This window comes from Taudactylus pleione, unplaced genomic scaffold (assembly GCF_031769625.1).
Source record: "Taudactylus pleione unplaced genomic scaffold, aTauple2 ptg000314l, whole genome shotgun sequence".
In the NCBI taxonomy this organism is placed as follows: Eukaryota; Metazoa; Chordata; class Amphibia; order Anura; family Myobatrachidae; genus Taudactylus; species Taudactylus pleione.
This window is the reverse complement of record NW_028284715.1, coordinates 6,373,526-6,391,059: the sequence shown is the minus strand read 5'-3', so window position 1 is coordinate 6,391,059 and position 17,534 is coordinate 6,373,526. Positions and strand designations below refer to the sequence as shown.

General features: G+C 41.7%; 1 protein-coding gene across 14 annotated transcripts in view; it reads left to right on the top strand.

Moving 5' to 3' along the window:
- Window positions 1–17,534, top strand: part of RIMS2 (regulating synaptic membrane exocytosis 2) — an 801,312-nt gene that overhangs the window by 470,144 nt on the left and 313,634 nt on the right. For all 14 annotated transcript variants that reach the window (XM_088442657.1, XM_088442652.1, XM_088442648.1 and 11 more), the window contains one exon: window positions 4,228–4,347. In XM_088442657.1, coding sequence (XP_088298783.1) covers window positions 4,228–4,347 — 120 coding nt within the window. The remainder of the gene's footprint in view (window positions 1–4,227; window positions 4,348–17,534) is intronic.

Sequence of the window (17,534 nt, the reverse complement as noted above, 5' to 3'; positions counted from 1 at the left end):
AGTTGCCTCAACAACTTTGCTACTTCCAGTGATTACTTGCTGTTGCAGCGTTCCAGGTTCCACACTCCTTTCTTCTGTTGTATTATTCCAAGTGTTATTCAACAGTGTGTGTACTCAGTACGTCACCCGAGTACTGACTCCTAGTGCCATTCTCCTGTACCAGTCCTGTGTCTGGATCAACTGTGTGTGTACTCACTACATCACCCAAGTATTGACTCCTAGTACCATGCTCCTGTGCTTTCTCTGTATTTGTGTTCTTCTGTTTCCCACTTGTACCGGATACCTCACCCAAGGGCCGTGACCTGCCTGCAAGGTGCAGCTTAAACCCATATCTTGAATGGAGGGGTCACTGGTGAACACCTCCCAGTGGGTAAGACTCCGCGAATTTGGTCAGGTCTAGCCAACATCCGGTATTCGTGGATGAGGAAGACATATATCTAGGCCCCTCATCTCCGGTTCTTTCTCCAACGTAGCACTCCGACTTCTAAACCATCTGTGGAAGATCTTCTGAGCCCAAACGTGACACCTACTAGTTACCGACTATAGTTGCATATACAAGACCTGGTGACAACCGAGTACCGGTGAACAGACAGTAATAAGTTCTATGGGAAAGGGCAGCTAAATGCGAAGAACATGACTAGCCTGAATATAGTTGCTGATCTACCGATGTCATTAGTCAACATTACCTTTTTTCCTGATTGAGAACAGACTTCCTACCTGTAACTCAGGACACTGAGGTCAGACACTTTTCTTGGAACGGGCTGTCAAAAGAAGCTTATATATCTTTCACTACTGTAAGTTTTATATAAAACATAAATACAATCCTCAGTGTCTCACGTTCTGTAAAGCCTCATCATAGATATTTGAGAATGTTAGCAGTAGTTGCTTTTTATTAGATAAATATGGCAACATGTACTTGTAGGTTTAATAGAATTGTATCCTGACTGGTAATGCCTCTCAACATATAGGGCCGTATTCAATTAGAAGCGATAAGCCAAGATCCGCAAAAAAGTATCGGCAATTGCGAGTTTTCGCCAGGTGGAAACCTATCTCCGTATTCAATTCCATCTGCTTTTCGCGTACGCGGAAAGTCAATTCAATGTAATAGGTGAAAAAGATTCGCCTCTGAAAAGCAGGAGAAAAGTGCAACATTTTTATTTTGGGGTGCAAAGGTGGGGAAACCACTCAGCACCCTTGGGACAGCCCCTCCAAAAGGATAACTGCGTAAAAAAAAAACTAAAAAAAAGTTAGGAACACCCCAAAAAAGTACTTTGAATTTGGGGGCGAAAAAGCACAAAGTGGGGGGACAAGCTCGCAAGCGAAATCAAGGCTCTGGGGGTGCTCTAAAAGGGGTCAAGTGTTTTTGGGGTTGCAGGTGCTTTTATGATTGTCAAAATACGCAATTATTAAAACTGCACTTTAGAGACATTAAAATATGCTTGCACCCATTTTCAGGTACCCCAAATTTGCCAGAACTACTTATTTTCTCCAAAAAATACAGCTTTATGCCATTCTTCACCACTTGTGCAAATACGCTAATTAGTGGCAATTGTGCGTATTTAAGTACCCCAAACAGTTGTATTGCGGCTAATGTGGCACTACTACATTGATCCCCAATGTTTCTGCATGTTTTTGGGGTGTTCAGGTTTACTTCCCTGATTATGACATCACTTTTCGCCTGCTCTGACTTCGTGTGTCTCCGTTTTTGCTTCTTTTGGAATTGAATAGGGCGAATCGCGGGTTCGCGCACGATAAGTTTCCGCGTCTAAAATACGCGATGTAGGCGCAAAGTCCGGCATGCAAAACTTTATCGCAGATGCGAAACTAATTGAATATGGGCCTTAGTTGTGGAAAATTAGGACAAAATAAGTTGTGCCCCGATCTGCTCAAACAACACTGTTTTATCTAAATTCTAAAGGATAATTTTCAATAACAATTCAAAACAGTGGTTGCTTATGTCAGCCTGTTGGTTTTTCACAGCTGCTTGTAAAGGGAGAGGTTTACTCTGTACTACAGAAAGAAAAGAAAAAAAGTTTCCCTCCAGCACACTGCAGAACAAAAACAGCTAAAAGTTTGAATACTACATGATAAATGAAATCCAGAGGTCTTTCTTGCATATATTTGCAAATACATGATTAAGCGCTAGGCCGCGTCAAGGCTCCTCTATACCGGCATCCAATAACGGAATTTTGAGTTCGATAGATAAAAGATAAATGCAAAATATAAGCTATGCTGCAGCAATGCACCCACTTGGTGGGGTCCCCGGCATATGACTCAGTAGAATTGCATATATTTGCAAATACATGATTAAGCGCCAGGCCGCATCAAGGCTCCTCTATACCGGCATCCAATAACGGAATTTTGAGTTCGATAGATAAAATATAAATGCAAAGTATAAGCTATGCTGCAGCAATGCACCCACTTGGTGGGGTCCCCGGCATATGACTCAGTAGAATAGCAGCCTGTCCGCGCCTCTGCCAGCCGCATGTTGTCTCCAGACCAATGCTGGCGAAAGGCACCTGTTATCATGTGCACGTGAGCTGCTCTTCTTGTTTGTTCACTATTAGTTTTTAGCATTCTAATGGCCCAAACAGAGGGACTTCAAAACGATCAATTCATAGTATGTTTGACAGCTTTCTCATATTATTGCAATATGCTGTCTCGTTGACCCACTGTCGCCTAGACTAACTCTACTAGTCTGTTATGTTTGTTGTTAGTCTGCTAATGTTGCCATCTTCATTATTCTACTATGATCATTGTAGTGCCTCTCCTTCCTCTTCTGCTCAGTTATGACCATCACATGCACTCTTCCATATAGTGCTTTGGTTATAGTCTTTACTGTTCCATTATGTAGGCTTTTACCTATTTTTTGTTAGTACCACCTCTGATGATCAGTTCTGTTGGTTATGCACTAACGTATTTCATTGTGTTGGCTTTGGCTTTCTCTGCTGTACCATTACCTTCCTCTTGTCTCTCTATTCCATTATGTTGGATCTGATCGCTGCTATTCCCTTATAAACTTTGGTTCTGCTATTCCATTTATTAGCCAAGCAAAAGACGACCAAATTTCCTAGCTGCCTGATCAGGTTATGAACACATTTTGATTTGGCAGAATGGTTGGTGGTTGTTGTTTGGAGGAGAAGGGCATTACAACCCATTACAGTGTTGGACCAGAGAATAGATTGTGATCACACTTTTTTACACATGTGGCTGAAATTACCCGCCCCAGAATATACCACAGACGTCACCTGTAGACCAATGCCAGCCCTAGCTTTATAAATCAGATTATCTATTGCGCATTTTGTGTAATCAAGGCTCTTCATTTGCATATGTTTCGATATGTTCTACAAATCATCTTATGGGAGTCAATTAAAGAAGTATATTTCGTCATTTATCTGATTTTGAATGCAAAGTATGACAGACACATGTTTAAGTGCAATGCATGCAAATTTTCTAACTAGGATTTACGATATGCCATTGGCACTGTATGGGGTAAGCTGTAGCTTCATATAAATTCTGCCCTGCAGGGGTTATGTATAAGCCAGGAGAAGAAGGCAGCGGAATATAAACAGACATAGTATACTTCATATATTAATACTTTTTGTTTTGACATTAAGACTATTCTTTTTTTGTTTATATTCCACTTTACTTTATATTCTTAGTAATTCAATATTACTACAGCAATTTTAGTTAATTAGCAAGCCGAAATTTGCTTGCTGTCTTTGACAAACATCATTTTGCAGTGTTTAAAAATTAAAATTTTGCAACAGAAAAGATTTAACATTAAATCCTTCTTATGCATAACCCAGCACCCTGCTTGAATCTGTATATTTGCTTATTTTACATGGCTAGAAATACTGTACAAGTATGTTTTTTTTTTAAATATTTTAAAATTGTCCTAGGTACTACACTACTGTGTCGGCCATTTTGTGGGCTAGGGATGTCATGTCAGTAGTTACTAGTGAATACTGGCTCAGCCCACAAAATGGCTGATTTTGCCATGTGTTGGTCATGACTTTTTTCGCATTCTTTAATTGACTCCCGTTGCCATTTTACTTTCTTTAGAACAGATTTGGGCAATCTGCCGCTTACCAGCTGCATGTGCAAATACCAGCTAGAGGTGGTGCACAGAAACAATCTCTGGAGAGCTGCACATTGCCTATATCTGTTACAGAGTTATACACTTATATAACATCTATTATTATTTTTCCTTTTCTAACGAATCAGCACCCTGTTACATGGCAAGCATCCAAAGATGGCGACAGATTAATCGGCCGCGTCTTGTTAAACAAGCGGTTAAAAGACGGGAGTGTTCCACGAGATTCCGGAGCGATGCTTGGACTGAAGGTGAGTAGCTCTTGTGCTGGGGTTTGGGAAGTTGCTTGGGTTACCTACTAGCAAATATGCAAATAATCTATAAAAACAAATCCGTTCTACGATTTCATTGGTAAGCTCAAGTTTGGCAGTTAAATGTTTATCAATGTGTAAGTAATGCCAAAAAAAATACAGCATACTCTACCTTATTTCTAACATTATCACAGCTATTTATGATTTTATACATGTTTATAATAGAAGCAAAACTAAATTGGTTGGAATTATAATCAATTTGTTTCAGTACTGTGTTTTAGAGGTGAGCTAGGTTGCATCTCCATCCAGAATCTGAATCTCTCTGCACATGTTAAATTGTCTCCCCTGAAGCCCAGGTTGCAAATTTGCACTTTCTAACAGGATTTACTCATAACTGTAATACAGCCAAATGTGAGGAACTGCAGGTACTGCACAGGATAGAGGAGAAGTAACTTAATTCATTAATTGGAGAGTTTGGAACTTAATGTAATTTAGAGAACATATATGCCCAAAAAAAGTCCAGGTCTTCAGCTGAATATTAGGCTTAAATGTAGTAAATATCTGTGTGTGCAGCGGTTTAAACAGCCGCACATCACCAGGGGTTTTACCTGCAGACCTCTGAATTTCCTATCCATCCGACGGGTTTGAGGTATTAATGCAAAAGTGCTGGTGATGTGTAGAGCTTTCAAAACACCAAAATCGGTGGATTAGGAAAAATTGTTGTAAAAAAAACCCCAACAACGAACGCTGGAAAACTGTTTGAGCAACATAAGAGGTCAACGGAAGTTATTGGTGAAGGGGACAAAAACAATTAATAGTTGTCTTACGTGGGCAAAATTATTTTATGATATTAGTGGAGCCAAATAAATGCACAATTATATTAGGAGAAAAACACACAGGGCCTGTTTCAGAGATGCACGCAGTTCTATTTGCATTGGGATCTCATGATGTTTAGCGAACTGCATATGCGATCCGGAGAAGTCAGGATCTCACTCGTATCCTAACTTGCAACTGGGTGGGTGTAACTGGGCTGCAATGGTGGTTTGACTGTAGGCAAGTTGACGGAATTGCGTGCTATTGAGAGGGCCGTCCGACTTCTCTTGCACCAAACATAGGACTGGTAAAAGTGCGTACTGATAGCCTGGGGCAGTGTGGTCACATAGATATGGGCGATTACAGTCAGGAATTTGCAGTCATTTCTGAACACAGAAATCGTTGCAGTTGCAGTAGTTTAACATGCAACTTTGTCAGGCCCACAATATTCAAGTTTAATGGCGCTTTCTAATAAAGTAAAAAAAAAAAAAAAATATATATATATATATATATATATACATATATACTGTATACACACAGTATATTGTACTTTGGAAAAGTTTTAGGCAGGAGTGGAAAAATGCTGCAAAGTAAGATTTCTTAAATGCTGCAAAGTAAGAATGCTTTCAATAATAGAAGTGTTAATAGTTTAATTTGATCAATTAACAAAATCCAAAGTGAATGAACATAAGAGGAATATAAAACAAATAAATATCTGGCGTGACCACCCTTTGCCTTCAAAACAGCATCAATTCTTCTAGGTACACTTGCACACAGTTTTTGAAGGAGCTTAGTAGGGAGGATGTTCCCAACATCTTAGAGAACTAACCACAGATCTTCTGTGGATGTAGGCCTGCTCAAATCCTTCTGTCTCTTCATGTAATGCCACACAGATTCCATGATGTTGAGATCAGGGCCATATCATCACTTCCAGGACTCCTTGTTCTTCTTTACACTGAAGATAGTTCTTAATTTCATTGGCTGTATGTTTGAGGTTGTTGCACTGATGCAGAATAAATTTGGAGCCAATCAGACGCCTCCCAGATGGTACTGTATGATGGATAAGTACCTGCTTGTATTTCTCAGCATTTAGGACACCAATAATCTTGACCAAATCCACAACTCCATTTGCTGAAATCCAGCCCCAAACTTGCAAGGAACCTCCACCATGCTTCACTGTTGCCTGCAGATACTCATTATTGTACCACTCTCAAGCCCTTCGGCAAACAAACTGTCTTCTGTTACAGTCAAATATTTTAAATTTTGACTCATCAGTCCAGAGCACCTGCTGCCATTTTTCTGCACCGCAGTTCCTGTTTTCATGCATAGTTGAGTAGCTTGGTCTTGTTCCCACTCAAAGGTATGGCTTATTGGCCGCAATTCTTCCACGAAGGCCACTTCTGGCCAGACTTCTCCGAACAGTAGATGGGTGTACCTGGGTCCCACTTGGTTCTGCCAGTTCTGAGCTGATGACACTGCTGGACATCTTCTGATTTCAAAGGGAAGTAAGCATGATGTGTCTTTCATCTGATGCACTAAGTTTCCTTGGCCGACTACTGTGTCTATAGTACTCAACATTACTCATTTTTTTGTGCTTCAAAAGAGCTTGAATAGCACATCTTGAAACCCCAGTCTGCTTTGAAATCTTTGCCTGGGAGAGACCTTGCTGATGCAATATACTACCTTGTGTCTTGGTGCTGTGCTCAGTCTTGCTATGGTGTATGACCTGTGACATGTTGTTTTTCACAACCTCACCTTTGTAGCATAGTTTGGCTGTTCCTTACCCAGTTTTAAGCCTCCTACATGGCTGTTTCTGTTTCAGTAAATGACTGTGTTTCAACCTACATATGAAAATGATGATTATTATCACCATTTTGGTATGATTAGTTAATCATACACCTGACAATAATCCTTCAAAATCCCTGACTTTGTGCAAGTGTACCTAGAAGAATTGATGCTGTTTTGAAGGCAAAGGGTGGTCACAAAAAATATTAATTTGAGTTAGATTTCTCTTCTGTTAATTCACTTTGCATTTTGTTAATTGATAAAAATAAACTATTAACACTTCTATTTTTTAAAGCATCCTTACTTTGCAGCATTTTTTCCACACCTGCCTTAAAAAATTATATATATATATATATTATATTTATATAGGCAGAAAACACTTATCAAACACAGATTGGTTTATATAAATAAACTTTTATTAAAAATAAATTGCCAGTACATAAATGTATAATAAGTAGATGATGCAACAAAAATGCAAAACAACAGATTCAAACATCATATTGTATTGCACACATATGAATATATTGGAGAGTGGAATAAATACGGATTTGTCCTCATACACATAGCATCAATACGCCATATGGCACAAGACACCTGGCAGGAGCCGCTCCGAGAGGTGTAGCGTTCCGTCTTTTTCTTAAAATCTTGCAGCTTCATCGCATCGCAGACGCAGTGAAACACCACTGAAAATACTACAGACGCCGGGCTAAAACTTTAACCGCACACGTACCAAGTCACAGATGAAGGACAGCAGAACTTGGCATGAGAAAAGGCCGCGGCCGCTGCACACAGATGTACAAATGTCGTACATCACATTGAACGGTGTAATCTAAGTAGTATTCTCGCTGCCAGTTGTTTTACCTATGCAAATAAGATGCGCGTTTTGAGTGAAAAAGATGCTGTGCGTGGCCAAGTCGCACTGGAACTGGTGCGCCAAGAGCGGATGTTTGGCGCGACTGAAATCATACCATAGTGTATGAGGGCAGATCTGTAATCAATTAGACCTCCAGGAGTGGTTCACAAAAAGACTTGTCAGCTTCTCAGGAACATTATGCCCCGTTCTCACAGAAAGTCCAAGGGCAATAGTCATTATCCAGGGGAATAAGATAGCTCACTTAGGGACCGGTCCCCTTCTTGGAATAGGTAGGTCAATATTCACAATGCTGACAATGACAATGTAGGACACAGCATACCAACACGGTAGTAATGTGATTTAAAGCATTGTAACCGTGTCAGCTTTAGAACTTTAAACATGATACTTTACCATCATGTTGTATTTAACATTATCGATGTTATGACCATCGACAAATTAACTGAGTCCCCTCTTCTCGATTGTGGATTATGGGTCCAACACCTATTATTTTATGGTGCTATAAAGGGTGTCCACATCATAAAACAATAAGCGTACGTGCTCTCAATAACAATCCAATACTACTGGCCCCATACGATCATACGATAATAAATAAATTATGTTGCCCTCTTAAAATTATGAATAAATAATATTACCATCTTATACATTAATTTGGTTTCGCTGATATAATATTGCATTCATTTTATGGGACGAAGAGGAAGAGAAACTGAAATAAATTCTGTATTCTGTCTTCTCTGGAAAGCACCTTCACGACCATATGTGTAGAAAGTAAAGCGATTCCACACATAGTTACAAATTACATTAATAAATTAAGTTTCTGTATATTCGTGTTACTTTTAAGGGTAAAAAAAACCCCTATTGCTGGCAAAAACAGGGTCTTTACTTTGTACATCAAGATGTTCCGCCTGCCACCAATAATTGTACCGCTATAATCCCTGTTGTGTTTTCAGGATTACATTTACACGAGCTATGTAATGAAATAAAAATGTTCTTTAAATGACACTTTTTTTTTTTCAATCTACAATTTCTAAAAAATTATTTAATATATATATTTTTTAATAGTTGAATTTGCTTTGAACATGGGCTTTGATTTTCCACCATGCGTGAGTGAACCAGCTTGCCGGGGTCATGCAGGCAATCATCTCTTGAGACTGGCGACGCTGTAAATGAACACTTACCACTCCGTGCCATTATCACAGTTGCCTCGTCAAGAGTTTAGTGGTAAAAGATACTTAACGCCATGACAAGTGGTGATAAAATCAAACATTGTTATCACTGCTTGCTAATAAATTGCCCCCTGTCTCATATAAGGTTGCTATTTGAAATTCACTGCTATAACTCAGTGTAAGAAATAATAAAATAGATGCATTTTAAATTTGCATTGAGACATAAAGAAATAGCTAACAGCAGGGCCGGACTGGGACTAAAAATAGGCCCTGGCATTTAAAGCACACAGACCCACCTCGTGTCAGCATCTGCTCTTGACACAGACTCCTCCCCTTACTATTCCTGACTCCTCCCACTAAGCTTATGCCATTACAAATATAATTAATATTAGAACATGCAAGTTTACATCAATCTCTGTATTAAAATACCCATACAGAGCTGAGAGCTCACCCTACAGGGGATTCAAACATGTGCCATAGTCATAAATTTGGGGCCGCATGTAATAGAGATAGAGTTTGCCAGAGGTGCGGGATGCCGGGTGATCTCAATCGTTTTTTTAAAGTTGCAATCATTTACAAGGCAAAACTAGTTCAGGTTTGCCTTGTAAATGATTGCAACTTTAAAAAAACGATCGAGATCAGCTGACATACTGCACCTCCAGCATATTCGATCCCTATTACATGCCGCCCTTGGTTGGTTCTGTTAGTTAAAGCTGGCACTCAGGGATGTTTCTAGAGAGGAGGGTCTCCGACACGAGCCACCTCCTCTCTGCCCGGCAGCCGGGAGCGCACTGAGCTGTGCCCGGCCAGCACCGGAGTTATAGACTCTGGGCACTAGAGTGCGCCCAGAGTCTACAGACTATGCGCAGGGCACCGGGAAAATGACCACGATGGCCATTTTCCCTTTAATGCGCATACGCAAATGTGTCGGACCCATGCGCCGACGTGGTACTCCGGAGAGGTAAGTAACCGTATGGGTGCAGGGTGTGCGGTGCGGGGCCCCCCCTGGACCCAGGGGCCCGTGTGCCCTGCACACCTTGCACCCATTACAGATACGCCCCTGCTGGCACTTCATTGATGTGAACCTGCTGGGTGACCTGGAAAACAACTATGGGCCGGATTCAATTACCGCTGATATTATCTCATGTTTTCATGTAAAAATAGAGAAAACTTTTCTCCATTTTGAGAAATGAGGAAATATTAGCAAAATCTCTATTTCGGGGTAAAAATGTGAGGATTTCTTACAGAACCCTTTGGACAGTCCCCCTAATGACACTTTAGCAAAAATTTTTTCGTAAGTTGCGTACTTTGGCGAAAAATGACCACTGAAAATGTTTGTTTTTTTTAAATGCGTTTAACGCATTGGGTCTGTGTATTTCAGAGGGCCATAAAGATGCGCCAAGTGTTTTAAACATCGTACGTGGCTGGCGCAGGCGTGTATTTAGCGTTTTGAAAAAAATGCCTGTGCCAGCCAATTGTGATGTTTAAACACTTGGCGCATCCTTATGGCCCTCCAAAATACCAGACCCAATACGTTAAACGCATTTTAAAAAAAATATATATATATTTTTGCCAAAGTACGCAACTTACAATTTTTTTTTTTATAAAGTACCATTAGTAGGGCTGTCTAAATGTTTCTGTAAGAAATCCCCACATTTTTACCCAAAAATAGGGATTTTGCACATTTTTTTCGCCTGCCATAGGCTGGAGAAAAGTTTTCTCCAGTTTTTAGGCGGAAAAACGGACGTTTTTTTGCCGTCGTTGGCGAAATCGGCCAATTTCGCCTCTAATTTAATTCCCCCATGTTGGGTTCTGAGGATCAAGTTTGAGAACCACTGGTGTAAGTCACACACAAAGAAAAGGGAAGGCATTTTCCCAATTGACCAAGCCCTATCTTAGAATGTTGTAGAGGATTAGATGGTGATCACTGTAGGAATTGTTTGGAAAAGAAACTGGAATGATGAACACAAAGGAGGACACATCTGTGCACACCAAAGCAGAGCCGAAACTCCACATTCTGGTGCTTTGTGTACATAAAGAGCATTGGTGTACCCATCCACAATTGAAGTAGGGAGAGACAGCGGCGAAGGCAGAGTGCATGCTGCAGGCGCGCGGCAGAAAAATCTGATGTGGAGAGGGGCGTTATCATACAATAGTACCTCCAATTCAAATGATGCCACACAGTAGTGCCCCTTCATCACATTACACCCATACTTGATAACTCTTCCTCATTGTCAGGGAGACTCCCTGAAATAGTAGTAACACTCTCTGACTCCCTGAAGAGTCTAGCAAACTCCCTGATTGCACCTTACCCCCATTATGTAGCTGTTATATACTTGGGGAAAAAAAAAATCAAGAGATATATACATTCAGATGGGATTTTCAGTGCCATTTCCCTGCATTTGGTTATAAGGCACAATGATCCCCATAGGCTGTAGTCAGCATCCCGGCATGTGGGATGCCAACCGTATAAATACCGGTGCCAAAATCCCAACAGAGTCGGGATCCCAGTACCAGTATCCTGCCCGCCAGCATCCTCAAGGTAAGTATCGCCATTTAGGGGAGGGTTAGGGTGCAGGGTTATGGACCGGGGAGGGAGGGTTAGGTTTAGGGTGCGGGGAGGGGGAGGTTAGGTTTAGGCACCGGGGAGGGAGTGTTAGGTTTAGGCACCGGGGAGGGTTAGGGTAGGGGTTAGACTTACCTTGTTTTCTTATGGGTGTCGGGATGCCGCTGTTGGTATTCTGACCAGCGGCATCCCGACCACCGGCAATCCATACCCAGCCCGATCCCTATGGCTACATGTATTTTCATATAAGGTTTCTAGTGGCCACTTACAGTATATGGAACCACTTGTTTAACGCAATGCTTGTAGATCTTACTAACTGCTTTATGGCTCATTAACATTTGGATGTAAGTGATTATTATGACACGCCTCTCAGATGTAGCAATACACGTTCACTTTAACGCTGCGCTCATAGATGTTGTTTTCACAATCTTCCTGAAATGCTTTTTCAGAAGTAGGCAAGTATGATTACACCGCACAGTAGTGTCAGTGTCTCTTCACAATACACCACACAGTAGAGCCCCTTATCCACGTTACACCACTCAGTAGTGCCCATTAACATTACACCACAAAGAGCCCATTGACGTTATGCCACACTGTAGTACTCCTTATACACATTATGCCACAGTGTAGTAGTGCCCCTTATACATTATGCCACACAGTAATGCCCCACACAGTAGTAGTGCCCCTGATATTATTAGCCAATCAGACAATACATTGTGGTGATAGGAGAGCTAGCCAAATAACACAATAAAATGAAGTCTTGCAAGCAGTGAACCACATACGAAATTCACCTGACCTTTTAAGGATATTTTAAGGCACCCTCACCCGACTAAGTTTGCAAAGTGTAGCCCTTAGGCTACAGCAGTGGTTCCCAATCTGTGTGCCGCAGCACCCTGGGGTGCCTCGGGACACTAGCAAGGGTGCCTCAGGTTGGTGGTCCAGCACCAAATCAAATTCTTTATGCTCAATGTAATGTAAATATGTGCACAAAAATGGAAGGGAAGGGAGGGCAGTGAGATGACGGGGGACACTGAAATGCGAAGAGAGGGGGCACTGGGCTGGACATGGGGGAGACACTGGGAAGGGAGGGCAGTGAGATGGCGGGGGACACTGGAATGGGGAGAGAGAGAGGGCACTGGGCTGGACATGGGGGAGACACTGGGAGGGAGGGCAGTGAGATGGCGGGGGACACTGAAATGGGCAAAGAGGGGGCACTGGGCTGGACATGGGGGAGACACTGGGATGGGAGGGCAGTGACATGGCAGGGGACTGAAATGGGGAGAGAGAGGGCACTGGGCTGGACATGGGGGAGACACTGGGAAGGGAGGGCAGTGAGATGACGGGGGACACTGAAATGGGGAGAGAGGGGGCACTGGGCTAGACATGGGGGAGACACCAGGAAGGGAGGGCAGTGAGATAGCAGGGGACACTGGAATGGGGCGAGAGGGGGCACTGGGCTGGACATGGGGGAGACACTGGGAAGGGAGGGCTGTGAGATGGCAGGGGACATTGGAATGGGGAGAGAGGGGGCACTGGGATGGGAGGGCAGTTAGATGGGATAGCACTGGGCTCAGAGGATTAGAACACTGACCTGGTGTTCCAGTACCTGCACTTCAGCTCCAGCACCGTGCGCGTACAACTACAACAGCTTCCAGTACTGAGCACACAAAGCCCTTCTGCTGGGCTCTGAGAGACCGGACCTTGCTCACAGGCACTCGGGAGGCGGAGTCACAAGAAGGGGTAGGCTGTGGCTGCTGTCCTATTCAGCGCTGGGCGCCGTGCATCGCACTGTAGGCAGCGGGCGCCCAGTACCAGCAGATAGACAGATTGAGGTAAGTGGCCGCGTAAAGACGTCACTACGTCATGACGCGGCCGCACATAACACATTACACACGGCGCAGATTCTAAAATGCCCCCATCGTGTTTCTCACACAGGCGCAGGCCACGTGATGATGTCATGACGCGGCCGCTCATAGTAAACACTTGCTAAACATGGTGCCGCCCGGGAGGTGGTGCTGCAGTGTTGGGTATGTCTGTGGTCGGCCGGACCGGCCCATTTGGCCATCGGCCCTTCTGGCATTTGCCAGAAGTTCCCGATGGCCAGTCCGGCCCTGGCTAACAGTTAAACCAAGGAATAAGTACATAAAGAAATCGCTAACAGTTAAACCAAGGAATAAGTACATAAAGAAATAGCTAACAGTTAAACCTAGGTACAGATGTGTCCACATACATATAGCCTCTGTGCGCTAAAAGTCGCTCTACACATAACGCAGGAGCTTTGTGTGACTCAGTTGCGCCGAGTGTCTTTTCTTGTGACTTTTTACCTTCAAATACATCGATACGAATAGGTAGCACACGCAGCTTCTGCTGATTAAAATGATGTGCAGCATGCCTATGTTCTGTGTGCAACTGTGGGTGTATAGGCATTCGAAACGCTACGTTACAGCGTTACAGCCGCTGACACTAACGTAGCATTACGCATGCAGATACACCCGCAGTCACTCACAGAATATAGGCATGCTGCATATCAGTTTAATCAGCAGAAGCTGCTTTTTCACAACGTTGTGCAAATATGACGCATTTGAAGGTAAAAAGTCGCATGAAAAGACACTGGGCCTGATTCAGACCCGCTCGCAAGCGCTATGGGCTCGCGAGCGGGTCGATGTTAGGCCACTGCGCATGCGCACGCCGGAGCCGGCTCCGACGTGCGCATGTGTGAGATCCGGCTAGCAACGGGCACTCCGTCGCTCCGGGTCTCGCACCAAAAGCCGTTTGTGGGCGGCCCCACTGACATCACCAGTGATGTCAGTGGGAGAGCTTCCGACTCTATTAGAGCCAGAAGCTCTCTGGGGCTTGCGGCCACGAGACCCTACCACAAGGGTCTCGTCGCAAGCCCGATGGTCGCGATGGTCTTGACCATCGTGACCATCATCCTGGCCGCTCGCAATAGCTGTGGGTGGTCAAATAAAAACAAACGCGTCCGGCTCCGGCTCTGAATCAAGGCCACTGTGCGCTACTGAGTTACGCCACGGCATGGCGAGACTAGAAGGGCTGTTTAACACGCAAGGAGGCTAGATGTATGAGGACACATCTGTATTAGTACATAAAGAAATACCAAACAGTTAAACCTAGGTATAAGTACATAAAGAAATACCTAACAGTTAAACCTAGGTATAAGTACATAAAGAAATACCTAACAGTTAAACCTAGGTATAAGTACATAAAGAAATACCTAACAGTTAAACCTAAGTATAAATTACATAAAGAAATACCTAACAGTTAAACCTAAGTATAAGTACATAAAGAAATACCTAACAGTTAAACCTAGGTATAAGTACATAAAGAAATACCTAACAGTTAAACCTAGGTATAAGTGCATAAGGAAATACCTAACAGTTAAACCTAGGTATAAGTACATAAAGAAATACCTAACAGTTAAACCTAGGTATAAGTACATAAAGAAATACCTAACAGTTAAACCTAGGTATAAGTACATAAAGAAATACCTAACAGTTAAACCTAGGTATAAGTACATAAAGAAATACCTAACAGTTAAACCTAGGTATAAGTACATAAAGAAATACAGTACCTAACAGTTAAACCTAGGTATAAGTACATAAAGAAATACCTAACAGTTAAACCTCAGTATAATTACATAAAGAAATACCAAACAGTTAAACCTAAGTATAATTACATAAAGAAATACCAAACAGTTAAACCTAAGTATAATTACATAAAGAAATACCTAACAGTTAAACCTAAGTATAATTACATAAAGAAATACCAAACAGTTAAACTTAGGTATAAGTACATATCTCCTCACCGTGCAGTCACTATTGAGGGTTCTCTCCATTAAACCTTTTCCCGGATCACACAGTGACGGGTATATCCAACCCCTTGCAACAGGCCATAAAAGCGAGGAATGGTTTTGATGTTTGTACAGTATTTATTACCTATTACTGTTACCATTTTTTTGCACATTTTATTTTTGTCTTGTGCCCATTATGTAAAACAGATACAGTATAATGTGCAGTGTACAATATTTGCATGCATAATATTAACAAACTTACAGTTCAATATTACTATCCTAATATGGCAGATGTAAAGCTTAGTTTAAAAAAATAGATAAAACAAATAACTGTAACTATAGATTATCATGGCGCAGTTCATTCTGTGCTATAATAATCGGCTTTATACAATTTGGTGGAATATTTAATTGAAAAAAATGTGTTTATTTAGATGAAACACGATTTTGTTTAGGCACCGCAAGGTCAGCAGAAAAGGAGACCTGCAGCTGGCAGCAGAACGTAGCATGATAAATCTGGTCAGCTTGTCTCATAGTGTGTAAAGGCTTCACAAACTGTATAATGTGATTGTATTACTTGTCCCTAAAGCAGGGGAATGTATATGTTATATATAGAAATATATTTCCTGCTCTACAGACGTATGTCTGAGGCGATAGGTAAAAGCAACTTTCGCATCCCTTATAATGAATCCATAACCATTGACTGAATATTAAGGGGTCCATACTGTACATCCGTAATCAGAGATGAAAAAACATTCAACGATTCTGCATTTTTTTCCCCGATTTCACAATTCTTCAATCCATCAATATGTTCCCACACATCACAGATAGTTGTCAGTGATTTGCATACCATTATTTAGCAAATAACAGATCTGCCAACCAACCGTGCCACTGGTACCAAATTAATTGAGGGGACCCCTATTTCTATGGATATAGTATTTAGAACCCCCTATATCTGGATTTAGTTTGAAAGAGGGGACTCCTCCTTCTTTCAAACAAGCCTGCCCCCAGTGTGTATGAGGGTCAGGATGGCGGGTGAGATCATGCAGGTTACGTATCATCCCCTCTGTTGAATACTAGTCTTTCTGCAGTGCAGGTTGATATTTTGTGTGGTGATCAGCAGACAATAATCACTAAAGGGCCTCATCTCTGGAAAGAGGGGACTCTCCTCTTTCAAATATTGGCGTCCCTGAGACATTACCCCCTTGATTTGAAAGGAAGGAATTCATATTATAGTGCCCCCATAGTTATGCCCCTGTAGTAGTGCCCCCATAGTTATGCCCCTGTAGGCACACCCCTTTCTCTATGCAGCCTATGAGAAATCTTACAGTTGTCTTTGTTACCTCTTTGCCTGCTCTCTCTTTATCTTTTGACTTTGCTGCCAATGATGTCATACCTCAGTCCCAACAGTGTTGTAGATACCCCTTCCTCCAAGCTATTGTAGTGTGAGAGGCATGTCGCATATGAATAATACTGACAGGGGCGCTCTTGGGGAGTAAAGGGATTTTGTGGATTACATGACAAACAATGGTATTTCTGCCAATAGTCTTACTAGCGCAGTCATAGAAATTAGGTAAAGTCTTACAGCAAGGATATTTTTAGACATACCTTACAGCGTAATCTGCGTCTACAAACAACTGCACATTAAACAGTTATCTAACCAGACAGCACAAAACTAACATATGTTTGTGTTCGCTGTGTGTTACAGCTCTTTAGTTTATTCTGTGTTTCCCCTTTTTTAAATTTCCAGCATGAAGTTAATCATTTGGGGGCAGTTACTGTATATTTGTCAAAACAGTTCTTAAATGCACCTAATTTCCAGATATAGGTCCATGGATGTCTCAGTGGTTTTTTTTTTTCCAACATATTTTTATTAAGGTATATTAAAATGAAAATACACAAAAAGGAAGTAAGGCATTGCAGACCTCATAACAAATACAGCTTGTCAATATAGAGTGGGTTTAAAAAGAAGGAACATATAATCTAGAGGTCTTTCACAATCAGTGTGTATAAATATACCAATATTTTTTTAGCTTTTATATGTTTAACTAATCGTTACTATAATATAGAGATTTAGAAATGTATAATTATCTCTATTGGATAATATTGAAATAAAAATTCAAAATAAAACAAATAAATAAAAATGTAAATGTAACAATTTCAACATTAACCTGTGCTCAT